The 12,735-nt window shown below is 47.7% G+C and overlaps 1 protein-coding gene across 3 annotated transcripts in view; it reads left to right on the top strand.

The window, feature by feature from the left end:
• KIFAP3 (kinesin associated protein 3) overlaps positions 1-12,735 on the top strand; it is a 631,738-nt gene that overhangs the window by 250,901 nt on the left and 368,102 nt on the right. For all 3 annotated transcript variants that reach the window (XM_063940294.1, XM_063940293.1, XM_063940295.1), the window contains exon 8: positions 9,053-9,151. In XM_063940294.1, coding sequence (XP_063796364.1) covers positions 9,053-9,151 — 99 coding nt within the window. The remainder of the gene's footprint in view (positions 1-9,052; positions 9,152-12,735) is intronic.

Below are 12,735 nucleotides of genomic sequence, written 5' to 3'. Positions count from 1 at the left end.
GGATCCGTGGCCTCTACCTCTAAGAAGGGACCTGCTTCAGCGGGGACCTTGTCTGTTCCAAGACTTGCCGCGGCTGCGTTGACGGCATGGCGGTTGAACGCCGGATCCTGAAGGAAAAAGGCATTCCGGATGAAGTCATCCCTATCCTAATCAAGGCCGGGAAGGATGTAACCGCAAAATATTATCACCGCATTTGGCGAAAATCTGTTGCGTGGTGCGAGGCCAGTAAGGCTCGACGGAGGAAATTCAACTGGGTCGATTCCTACATTTCCTGAAAACAGGAGTATGTATGGGCCTGAAATTGGGGTCCATTAAGGTTCAAATTTCGGCTCTGTCGATTTTCTTCCAAAAAAGAACTAGCTTCAGTCCCTGAAGTTCAGACGTTTGTTAAAGGGGTACTGCATATACAGCCTCCTTTTGTGCCTTCAGTGGTACTTTGGAATCTCAAGGTGGTTTTTGGGTTCCAAAAGTCACATTGGTTTGACCCACTTAAATCTGTGGAGTTAAAATATCTCACAGAAAAAGTGGTCATGCTGTTGGCTCTGGCCTGGGCCAGGCGCGTGTCAGAATTGGTGGCTTTATCCTGTAAAAGCCCTTATCTGATTTTCCATTCGGACAGGGCGGAATTGAGGACTCGTCCTCAGGTTCTCCCTAAGGTGGTTTCAGTGTTCACCTGAACCAAACCTATTGTGGTGCCTGCGGCTACTAGGGACTTGGAGGACTCCAAGTTGCTAGACGTTGTCAGGACCCGGAAAATATGTGTTTCCAGGACGGCTGGAGTCAGGAGATCTGACTCGCTGTTTATCCTGTATGCACCCAACTAGCTGGGTGCTCCTGCTTCTAAGCAGACTATTGCTCGTTGGATTTGTAGTACAATTCAGCTTGCACATTCTGTGGCAGGCCTGCCACAGCCAAAAAATCTGTAAATGCCCACTCCACAAGGAAGGTGTGGGCTCATCTTGGGCAGCTGCCCGAGGGGTCTCGGCTTTACAACTTTGCCGAGCAGTTACTTGGTCAGGAGCAAATACGTTTGTAAAATTCTACAAATTTGATACCCTGGCTGAGGAGGACCGGGAGTTCTCTCATTGGGTGCTGCAGAGTCATCCGCACTCTCCCGCCCGTTTGGGAGCTTTGGTATAATCCCCATGGTCCTTACGGAGTTCCCAGCATCCACTAGGACGTCAGAGAAAATAAGAATTTACTTACCGATAATTCTATTTCTCGTAGTCCGTAGTGGATGCTGGGCGCCCATCCCAAGTGCGGATTGTCTGCAATACTGGTACATAATTATTGTTACCAAAAAAAAAAAAATTCGGGTTATTGCTGTAGTGAGCCATCTTTTCTAGAGGCTCCTCTATTATCATGCTGTTAACTGGGTTCAGATCACAAGTTGTACAGTGTGATTGGTGTGGCTGGTATGAGTCTTACCCGGGATTCAAAATCCTTCCTTATTGTGTACGCTCGTCCGGGCACAGTATCCTAACTGAGGCTTGGAGGAGGGTCATAGGGGGAGGAGCCAGTGCACACCAGGTGATCCTAAAGCTTTCTTTAGATGTGCCCAGTCTCCTGCGGAGCCGCTATTCCCCATGGTCCTTACGGAGTTCCCAGCATCCACTACGGACTACGAGAAATAGAATTATCGGTAAGTGAATTCTTATTATTAAATACTTTGTTCTTTACATAGTTGAATGTGTTGACAACAAAATCACACAAAAATTATCAATGGAAATCAAATTTTTTAACCCATGGAGGTGTGGATTTGGAGTCGCACTCAAAATTAAAGTTGAAAAACACACTACAGGCTGATCCAACTGTGATGTAATGTCCTTAAAACAAGTCAAAATGAGGCTCAGTAGTGTGTGTGGTCTCCACGTGCCTGTATGACCTCCCTACAATGCCTGGGCATGCTCCTGATGAGGTGGCGGATGGTCTCCTGAGGGATCTCCTCCCAGACCTGGACTAAAGCATCCTCCAACTCCTGGACAGTCCGTGGTGAAACGTGGCGTTGGGGGATGGAGCGAGACATGATGTCCCAGATGTACTGCATTTGTGTTTTTCCACTTTAATTTTGAGTGTGACTCCAAATCCAGACCTCAATGGGTTAATAACTTTGATTTCCATTGATAATTTTTGTGTGATTTTGTTGTCAGCACATTCAACTATGTAAAGAACAAAGTATTTAATAAGAATATTTCATTCATTCAGATCTAGGATGTGTTATTTTAGTGTTCCCTTTATTTTTTTGAGCAGTGTGTGTGTGTGTGTATGTGTGTATATATATATATATATATATATATATATATATATGTACATATATATATATATATATATATATATATAATGTGTGTGTATATATATATATATGTATATGTACATATATATATATATATATATATATATACACACACACACACTCACTCTTTTTTCATTTGAATAACCTTATTAAAATATAAAAATGCTGCTGTACCTCGTTGGTCCGCCCCTGCACTTGCTCCTGCTTTACTTTGGTGGTGGGTAGGAAGTAGTGTGGTGGCTGGCAGGGCAGACTGCCTGGAGTCTAGTCAGTCTCCGCAAAGGCCCATGGGAGGAGGAGCTGCTGCGGATAGGCTTGCGCAGCAGGCCTCCGTCAGGACCAGCGTGGCCATATTTGTAACTGGAACAGGAAGCCTCTCCTCCCCCGGACTCCGGCGCTGGATGCGGCTTGTTATTACTGCCAGCAGCGCCGCGTCCAGCGCCGATGATCAGTCCTGCCCTGGAGGCAGCAGTGGATTGTGGCTGCGGCGCCCTTATCAGAGCAGGCGCCTGGAGCTCAAGCTCCACCTGCGCCGCCCTCGCTATGTCCCTGACTACAAAATACACATCTCTACTCATTGGGGCTCACTGTGGTCTCTGCATACATACAGTATATATGCCTGCTGCAGATACGAGCATGCATGAAACTGCTACCTTCCTGTTCTGTCTGCAAATGCTGTGTCTTAGCATTACTTAACTGTATGTCTGTGACACCTTCTCATTTATCTTATTTTCTCTGACGTCCTAGTGGATGCTGGGAACTCCGTAAGGACCATGGGAATAGCGGGCTCCGCAGGAGACTGGGCACTCTAAAGAAAGATTAGGTACTATCTGGTGTGCACTGGCTCCTCCCTCTATGCCCCTCCTTCATACCTCAGTTAGAATCTGTGCCCGGCCAGAGCTGGGTGCTCCTAGAGGGCTCTCCTGAGCCTGCTAGTAAAAGAAAGTATTTGTTAGGTTTTTTATTTTCAGTGAGCTTCTGCTGGCAACAGACTCACTGCTACGTGGGACTGAGGGGAGAGAAGCAAACCTACCTGCCTGCAGCTAAGTTGCGCTTCTTAGGCTACTGGACACCATTAGCTCCAGAGGGTTCGAACACAGGCACCTGTTCTCGATCGTCCGTTCCCGGAGCCGCGCCGCCGTCCCCCTCGCAGAGCCAGAAGAACAGAAGCTTGAAGACGGCGAAATCGGCGGCAGAAGACTCCTGTCTTCATTTAAGGTAGCGCACAGCACCACAGCTGTGCGCCATTGCTCCCAGCACACTTACACACTCCGGTCACTGTAGGGTGCAGGGCGCTGGGGGGGCGCCCTGGGCTGCAATTGAAGTACCTTTTGGCATAAAAATACATATATACAGTCAGGCACTGTATATATGTAAAAACCCCTGCCATTTTTTTACACAGAAAGCGGGACAGAAGCCCGCCGCTGAGGAGGCGGGGCCTTCTTCCTCAGCACACCAGCGACATTTTCTCTTCACAGCTCCGCTGGAAGGAAGCTCCCCAGGCTCTCCCCTGCAGTATCCTGGTACACAAAGGGTGAAAAGAGGGGGGGGGGCACATAAATTTAGGCGCAAAATTTGTATATACAGCAGCTACTGGGTAAACACTGAGTTGTAGTGTAAACCCTGGGTTATATAGCGCTGGGGTGTGTGCTGGCATACTCTATCTCTGTCTCTCCAATGGGCCTTGTGGGGGAACTGTCTTCAAATAGAGCATCTACTGTGTGGGTGGTGTCGGTACGCGTGTGTCGACATGTCTGAGGTAAAAGGCTCCCCTAAGGAGGTGATAGAGCGTATATGTGTGTGAGAGGGTGTCTCCGTCGACAACGCCGACACCTGTTTGGATATGTGTAAGTGCTAAGGTGAATTTATTGCACAAAAGGTTAGGGAACAGACAGGAAATCTACCCATGTCTGTCCCTATGTCACAGAGACCTTCAGAGTCTCTCAATGCTCACTATCCAAAATAATAAACACTGGTATCGACACAGAGTTTTACTCCAGTGTCGACTACGATAATGCAAAGTTACAGCCAAGATGGCTGAAAGGTATTCAATATATGATTATTGTAATAAAAGATGATTTGCATATCACTAATGACTCATTTGTCCCTGACACAAGGGTACACATGTTAAGGGGAAGAAAGCTGAGGTAAATTCCCCTCCTCTCATGAGGAAAAAGAGCGGGAATCTCCAGACAAGAGACTGCAGCTTCCCACAAAAAAAAAAAAAAAATTCTCAGGCTGTATCCTTTCCCCACTAGGGCCAGGATGTGTTGAGAATCTTCCCCTAGGGTGTCCTGTTTGCACAGACGGTAGCACTAGCTATTCTCAGGGATCCTGCAGATAGCGTACACTCTCTAGTATACTACCCACACCGGCGATTGTGTCGGCATGGGTTTATAGCGCTGTGGCAGCGTGGACAGGTACCTTATCAGCAGAGATTGAGACCCTAGTATGCATATAGATATATATATATATATATGTGTATGTATAGATATATATATATATATATTTATATTAAAGATGCTGTCTTAAGTGATAGATATATAATTATAGAACATGCCCAACGAGACATGAGTATACTGGGTCCTAGAGTCAAAGCTATGTCGATTTCTGCTTGACGTGTCCTGTAGTAATATGCAATGGACAGATGATGCCGACTTAAGAGGCATATGGAAGGCTGTGGATTGTGTGGAGAAGGGTTCTCTGGCCTGGTCTCCACAGCTATAGCTGGTAATTCTGATATTTTGCCTTATTCCTGCACAGCCTAGGAAAGCACGACATTATCAAATGCAGCCTTTCGAATAGAGAAACAAGAAAGTCTGAGGTGCGTACTTTCTTGTCAGAGGCAGGGGCAGAGGAAAGAAGCTGCACAACACAGCTAGTTCCCAGGAACAGAAGTCCTCCTCGGCCTCTACAAAAATCCACCGCATGTCGCTGGGGCTCCACAGGCGGAGCTAGGCCCTTCGTAAGTTCAGCCACAAATGGGTTCACTCCCTGTTAGATCCCTGGGCAATAGATATTGTGTCTCAGGGATACAAGCTGGACTGTGAGAAGATGCCCCCTCACCAACGGCCCTGCCGGCTTCCCCCCAAGAGAGGGAACCAGTGTTAACTGCAATTCACAAATTGTATCTTCAACAGGTGGTGGTCAAGGTTCCCCTCCTTCAACATGAGGGGATTATTATTCGACCATGTTGTAGTCCCGAAACCAGTTCGGTCAGACCCATATTGAATTGAAATCCCTGAACATATACCTGAAAAGGTTCAAGTTCAAGATGGAATCGCTAAGAGCGGTCATTGCATGCCTGAAAGGGGGAGACTTTATTGTGAATCGGGACATAAGGGATGCATACCTTCATGTCCCCATTTATCCACCTCATCAGGCGTACCTCAGAATTGAGATACAGGATTGTCATTACCAATTTCAGACATTGCCGTTTGGTCTCTCCACGGCCTTGAGAATATCACCACGGTAATGGCGGAAATGATGGTGCTCCTGCGGATGCAGGGTGTCACTATTATCACGGACGATCTCCTCATACAAACGAGATCACGAGAGCAGCTGCTGAACAGCGTATCACTTTCTCTGGAAGTGAAACGGCAACACGGCTGGATTCTATGTATTCCAAAGTCGCAGTTGGTTCTTACAGCTCATCTGCCTCTCCTAGGCATGATCCTAGACACAGATCAGAAAAGGGTTTATCTCCCGATAGAGAGAGCTCAGGAGTTCGTGACACTGGTCAGGAATCTATTAAAACCAAAACAGGTGTCAGTGCATCACTGCACTCTAGTCCTGGGAAGGATGGTGGCATCATACGAGGCCATTCCCTGCGGCAGGTTCCATGCGAGGACCTTCCAATGGGACTTACTGGACAAGTGGTCCGGATCACATCTTCAGATGCATTGGTTAATCACCCTATCCCCCAGGGCCAGGGTGTTTCTCCTGTGGTGGCTGCAGAGTGCTCACCTTCTCGAGGGCCGCAGATTCGGCATTCAGGACTGGGTCCTGGTGACCACGGATGCAAGCCTCCGAGGGTGGGGGGCAGTCACACAGGAAAGAAATTTCCAAGATCTGTGGTCAAGTCAGGAGACTTGCCTTCACATCAATATCCTGGAACTAAGGGCCATATACAACGCCCTAAGTCAAGCAGAGATCCTGCTTTGCGACCAACCGGTTCTGATCCAGTCAGACCGCAGTGGCTCATGTAAACCGCCAAGGCGGCACAAGAAGCAGGGTGGCAATGGCAGAAGCCACCAGGATTCTTCGTTGGGCGGAGAATCACGTACTAGCACTGTCAGCAGTGTTCATTCCGGGAGTGGACAACTGGGAAGCACACCTCCTCAGCAGGCACGACCTCCACCCGGGAGAGTGGGGACTTCATCAGGAAGTCTTCACGCAGATTGCAAATTGATGGGAACTGCCACAGGTGGACATGATGGCGTCCCACCTCAACAAAAAGCTAAAAAGGTTTTACGCCATGTCAAGGGAACCTCAGGCGATAGCTGTGGACGCACTGGTTACACCGTGGGTGTTCCAGTCGGTCTATGTATGTCCTCCTCTTCCTCTCCTACCCAAGGTGCTGAGAATTGTAAGAAAAAGAGGAGTGAGTACAATATTCATTGCTCCGGATTGGCCAAGAAGGACTCGGTACCTGGAACTGCAAGAAATGCTCTCAAAGGACCCATGGCCTCTGCCTCTCAGACAGGACCTGTTGCAACAGGGGCCCTGTCTGTTCCAAGACTTACCGCGGCTGCATTTGACGGCATGGCGGTTGAACGCCGGATCCTAGCTGAAAAGGACATTCCGGATGAAGTTATTCCTACGCTGATAAAGGCTAGGAAAGACGTGACAGCAAAACATTTTCACTGTATATGGCGAAAATAGGTTGCTTGGTGTGAGGCCAGGAAGGCCCCTACAGAGGAATTCCAGCTGGGTCGATTCCTGCACTTCCTACAGTCAGGAGTGACTATGGGCCTAAAATAAGGATCCATAAAGGTCAAGATTTCGGCCCTATCCATTTTCTTTCAAAAGGAACTGGCTTCACTGCCTGAAGTTCAGACGTTTGTTAACGGAGTGCTGCATATTCAACCTCCTTTTGTGCCACCAGTGGCACCTTGGGATCTTAACGTTGTGTTGGATTTCCTGAAATCCCACTGGTTTGAGCCACTTAAGACCGTGGAACTAAAGTATCTCACGTGGACGGTGGTCATGTTGTTGGCCTTAGCATCGGCTAGGCGTGTGTCAGAATTGGCGGCTTTGTAATGTAAAAGCCCATATCTGATCTTCCATATGGACAGGGCAGAATTGAGGACTCGTCCCCAATTTCTCCCAAAGGTGGTATCATCGTTTCATTTGAACCAACCTATTGTGGTGCCTGCGGCTACTCGGGACTTGGAGGACTCCAAGTTACTTGATGTAGTCGGGGCTTTGAAAATGTATGTAGCCTGGACGGCTGGAGTCAGGAAAACTGACTCGCTGTTTATCCTGCATGCACCCAACAAGCTGGGTGCTCCTGCTTCAAAGCAATCTATTGCTCGCTGGATCTGTAGCACGATTCAGCTGGCGCATTATGCGGCTGGACTGCCGCATCCAAAATCGGTAAAAGCCCATTCCACAAGGAAGGTGGGCTCTTCTTGGGCGGCTGCCCGAGGGGTCTCGGCTTTACAGTTTTGCCGAGCGGCTACTTGGTCGGGTTCAAACACATTTGCAAAGTTCTACAAGTTTGATACCCTGGCTGAGGAGGACCTTGTGTTTGCTCATTCGGTGCTGCAAAGTCATCCGCACTCTCCCGCCCGTTTGGGAGCTTTGGTATAATCCCCATGGTCCTTACGGAGTTCCCAGCATCCACTAGGACGTCAGAGAAAATAAGAATTTACTCACCGGTAATTCTATTTCTCGTAGTCCGTAGTGGATGCTGGGCGCCCGTCCCAAGTACGGACTTTCTGCAATACGCGTATATAGTTATTGCTTAATAAGGGTTATTGTTATGAGCCATCCGTTGAGTGAGGCTCAGTTGTTGTTCATACTGTTAACTGGGTAAGGTTATCACAAGTTGTACGGTGTGATTGGTGTGGCTGGTATGAGTCTTACCCTGGATTCCAAAAATCCTTTCCTTGTAATGTCAGCTCTTCCGGGCACAGTTTCCCTAACTGAGGTCTGGAGGAGGGGCATAGAGGGAGGAGCCAGTGCACACCAGATAGTACCTAATCTTTCTTTAGAGTGCCCAGTCTCCTGCGGAGCCCGCTATTCCCATGGTCCTTACGGAGTTTCCAGCATCCACTACGGACTACGAGAAATAGAATTACCGGTGAGTAAATTCTTATTGTTTCATCCTGAACAGCTGAAGGCGGTAAAATGGTGCAGGGGCTTGCATGTATAAATTGTATTGCTTTCCCCCGCAATCTTTGTTCCTCACAAACAAAGAGCAAACATTGAAGTTTAATCAGTAAACCACTCATTTACAGTATGCCTTTAAATGATCAGGCTGGCAAAATCAGCATTCTGCTTCTACACCTTTGTGCCATAACAGGAGCAAAAAAAATATACCTGATTTGCCCCAATCCATCTATTTTTTTGTGCCAATTTCTATGAGCAGTTGGAAAGCTTAACCTAAAGCTTTTATTTACTGGTCTTGGTTTGATTGCCTTATCTGACCATTAATATTATACTGTATCATTTGTTGTAATGACTTTTTTGCTGTCATGTCTTAAACTGACATCAATTTTATGAACAGAGCAATTACTTAACTAAGATGAATACTTGATGATGAGCCAGAGACACCATTATTGAAAAAAGATTATGAAAAGACATACAAAAAATACCAGGGACTTCTCATCAAGCAGGAACAGCTGTTACGAGGTATGTAAATAGTTTTGTATACCCTAACTAACCTCTTTATATTTGCATGTATTAAAGAATCTAATAACGTATGTGATAGTTATGGACTCTACAGGGTCATCCAATTAGCCGTGGTAATTTACTGCGGCTAATGGATGATTCTCTGTGATGGACGGGACAGCTACACAAATTCAGACGAAATACTGTACTTCTCCAAAATACCAAGATCCCAACACAGAATTATGACGCACCTGCTAGGTAAGTATTCCAACCCTCTTCCCCTACCCCCCAACCCTCCCTACGTACAGCCTAATCGTAACCGTCCCGTCCCCATAGCTTAACCCTAACTGTACCCCGTTAGTGCTTAACCCTCGCCCTTCCTTCTTAGTGTCTAACCCAAACCCCACCACCCACCCCCTCACAGCCTATCCTTAACCTTCCCTATACTTCCTAAACCTAACCCCATCCCAAGGCCTAACCCTAACCAGCTCCGGTATTAAGTACTTACATCCGGGATGCAGACAGTCGAGAATCCGGCGTTGGCATTGTGAACACTGTCAGTGAGCCTGCGCCGGTCTTCTGACCCGTGTCGAGTTTCTGGCATTGGTAGTCCGACTGCCGGCATCCTGAACGCAGGTATGAGGTCTCAATTTCATTAAAGAAAGCAGCTGTGGCATTATCATAGGTAAGAAATGTATCACTTAATTACCACACTGATACTACATTATCTCCTCTGGGCTCAGCTATCATTAAATATTTGCATTGTTTGTCTTCATACATTTTTTACCTTACTTTGCCTCTGTCATTTGTTATTTGCAACCATTGACTCACATTTAACAATATATAAACACAGGGCTTAAAGAGGTCTTGGAGAGCTGATGGAACTCATTTACCCATCCCCCCTCACATTAAGTGGTGCCAGGGGCCAGTGCTAGTGTTTTCGGCACCCCCCTGCGCACAATAGATTAGTGCCCTTCTTCCAATACTTCGTAAAGTGACGTTGATCTCACAAAGAAGCAGCGTGGTCACATAATAGTAACCTCAATTCAAATTGCACAACACAGTAGAACAATCGTATTCACATTACACCGCATAGTAATGCCACGTATTTAGGTTACATCACTCAGTAGTGCCCTTTCTGCACATTGCACTACAGAATGGTACCCTCTATACATGTTATGCCACACAGTAGTGCCCCTTATACACAATTCCCACAGTAGTAGTGACAGAAAAGGAAACCACTGGGCCCTGAGGAGGGGATGAATGCTGTCCAACAGACACAGCGTATGTGAGTACCAGGAGAGGTGGGCTGTAAATGGAGGAGGACCGTGGAGCCACCAGGACCTGAGGAAGGGGTAGGTGGCTTCAGCTTATCAGTAGCCTACTGATGTAGGTGATGGGGCAGGTTTTTCTGTTGGAATTATAATGCAAGGAAATGGAGGCGGTGGAACTAGTTCCCCCTGCCAATACCTCGTCCCCCCCCCACTTTAACCCCTGCATAAACACAATACATGTACCACCACACACTACTGACTAGGGGGTAGATGTATGACCCTCCCTTAAGAGGGAGAAGTGATATCAGCACACGCTATGAGCACTGATTCCTCTTATCCCCCATGTATGACACTGGCAGTGTGTGCTCTGTGACAGGGGCACCCCTATTTCTATTGGCTCTGCCATCTCCAAGATAGCACGCAGATATGCAGGGCATTGTATGAATGGTCAGTGACATTGAATGTTCCAACACCCGCAGTTATCGATTTTGACAGGTGCAGGTGTCGTTGACCATACACCACAGCAGGTACAGCACTGTCCCTGGCAGTAGCGTCTGCTGGCTCCGGGCTGCATGGGAGATCTTGCGAGGCTTGGGGTTGGAGCCATCTGGCAGGAGACACAGTGCTCTGGGTCTTGCCGGATGGTGGAATTTTCGCTCCCACAATCCGACCTCTGAGAGGGTTATACATCTTGATGCTGCTGCTTCCTGCTTCACTTCGGTACAGAGGCGAAGCAAGAGGCATTATACCTACATAATATGTGCGGGTAAAATACATCTACTCCTAGGTGTAGCACTGTGCCACACTTCTCCTTGAGGCTCTTTACCATAGAAAGGTGGGAGTCCTTTCAGGGCCAGCAGCTCCCAGAACAGTACCAATTAAATTTAAGATCAACAAACCATATAATGCAAAATATCTTGTGACTGACTGACTAAGAATGAAACATAGTGGCAACTGTGAGTTGTGTGATAGCGGTCACATTTTCTTTCTCTCTGCTTTACCAGTGCTGTTAGGTAGTATGATGTTCCAATCCAGTATATTTAATAGGTGGTGCAGTTGATCGAGATCTGAGCTTGTTTGAAGTTTAATATTTTATATTCAGAAAAAAATATTGACACCGGTAATATATGGGGGGTGGATCAGAAAATATCAGAGTGTCAGGCCCCACGCTTTCTGTTGCTGCCCTGGCTAAATCTCTCTCTTCCTCTGCTCCTCTCCCCCCAGCTAACTCTCTTCCCCTGTAAGCCCCATGGGGCCCTGCTGCTGCCCCCCTCCTCCTCAGCTAATGTTACATTCTCTCTTCCCATGTAAGCCCTGTAGCAAACCTTCCCTCCTCTAATAACTCTGCTCCCAATACTCGTATAGCCTGCCCTTATAGCTTGACTGACCACCCAACTACTAGTCTTGCCTGCCTTCTCTCATTCACCCTGCCCACCCCCTCTCTCTTTGTCTGGCCTGTCCCATCTCCACTACAATGTGCTTGCGGGGGCTCCTGAAGAAAGGGGAGCTCAGGACTTCTCGGCTATTCACATTGCTTCCGCCCGCCCATCCAGCCTGCCGTGCCACTGAGTCACTCACTATGGTTCTGTCCGCCGCTGCAGAGCTTACGGTCCCATGAGATGATGACATCGTCATCGTGCGAGGCTATGGGCAGAGTGAGTGACTCGGCGACAGCCACAGTCCTGCCACATGTAGTCTGTGCTGGATGCCGTGCTCCGCCAGTAAAGCACACACATCAGATGGGTCCCTACTCCCTGTCTGTAGGTAGCCCTCCTCTAGGAAGGGAGCCTCATTGGGTCAACGTCTGGTTTCGTGGAGTACGTCCTAGGGCTACTTGGGAAACGCCGGGCCCTAGGCAGGCTCCATGTTGTCTTGTGGCAAATCCGGCCCTGTCTGGACTTAGCGTACTGTGTAGCTTTTCTAAACTGAAGGACTTGTATGATGTGGCTGAATCTGCATGAAGACATGTATACACATTTCTTGTGAGTGTGCATAGTGCAAAAATGCAAATTGTACGCAAAAAAAAAAGAAAGCTTATGGCCAATGCAAATTGGATCCGACTTGTCGCTGTATTTAGACCAGGAAATGTCAGTGTCGGACTGGGGCATGAAAGGCCCACCGGGGAATGCAGTGGTAAGGGTGTGGTCAGTCTCCAGAGGGGGAGTAGCCAACCGCTACATTGGTTTGCCTAGCCCACAGGTTCTCAAACTCGGACCTCAGGGCCCCACACAGTGCATGTTTTGCAGATCTCCTCACAGAATCGCAAGTGAAATAATTAGCTCCACCTGTGGACCTTTTAAAATGTGTCAGTGAGTAATTCATACACATGTG

The sequence above is a fragment of the Pseudophryne corroboree genome, chromosome 9 (genome assembly GCF_028390025.1).
Source record: "Pseudophryne corroboree isolate aPseCor3 chromosome 9, aPseCor3.hap2, whole genome shotgun sequence".
Lineage (NCBI taxonomy): Eukaryota > Metazoa > Chordata > Amphibia > Anura > Myobatrachidae > Pseudophryne > Pseudophryne corroboree.
The sequence above is the reverse complement of the archived record's forward strand: the minus strand, read 5'-3'. Positions and strand labels throughout refer to the sequence as shown.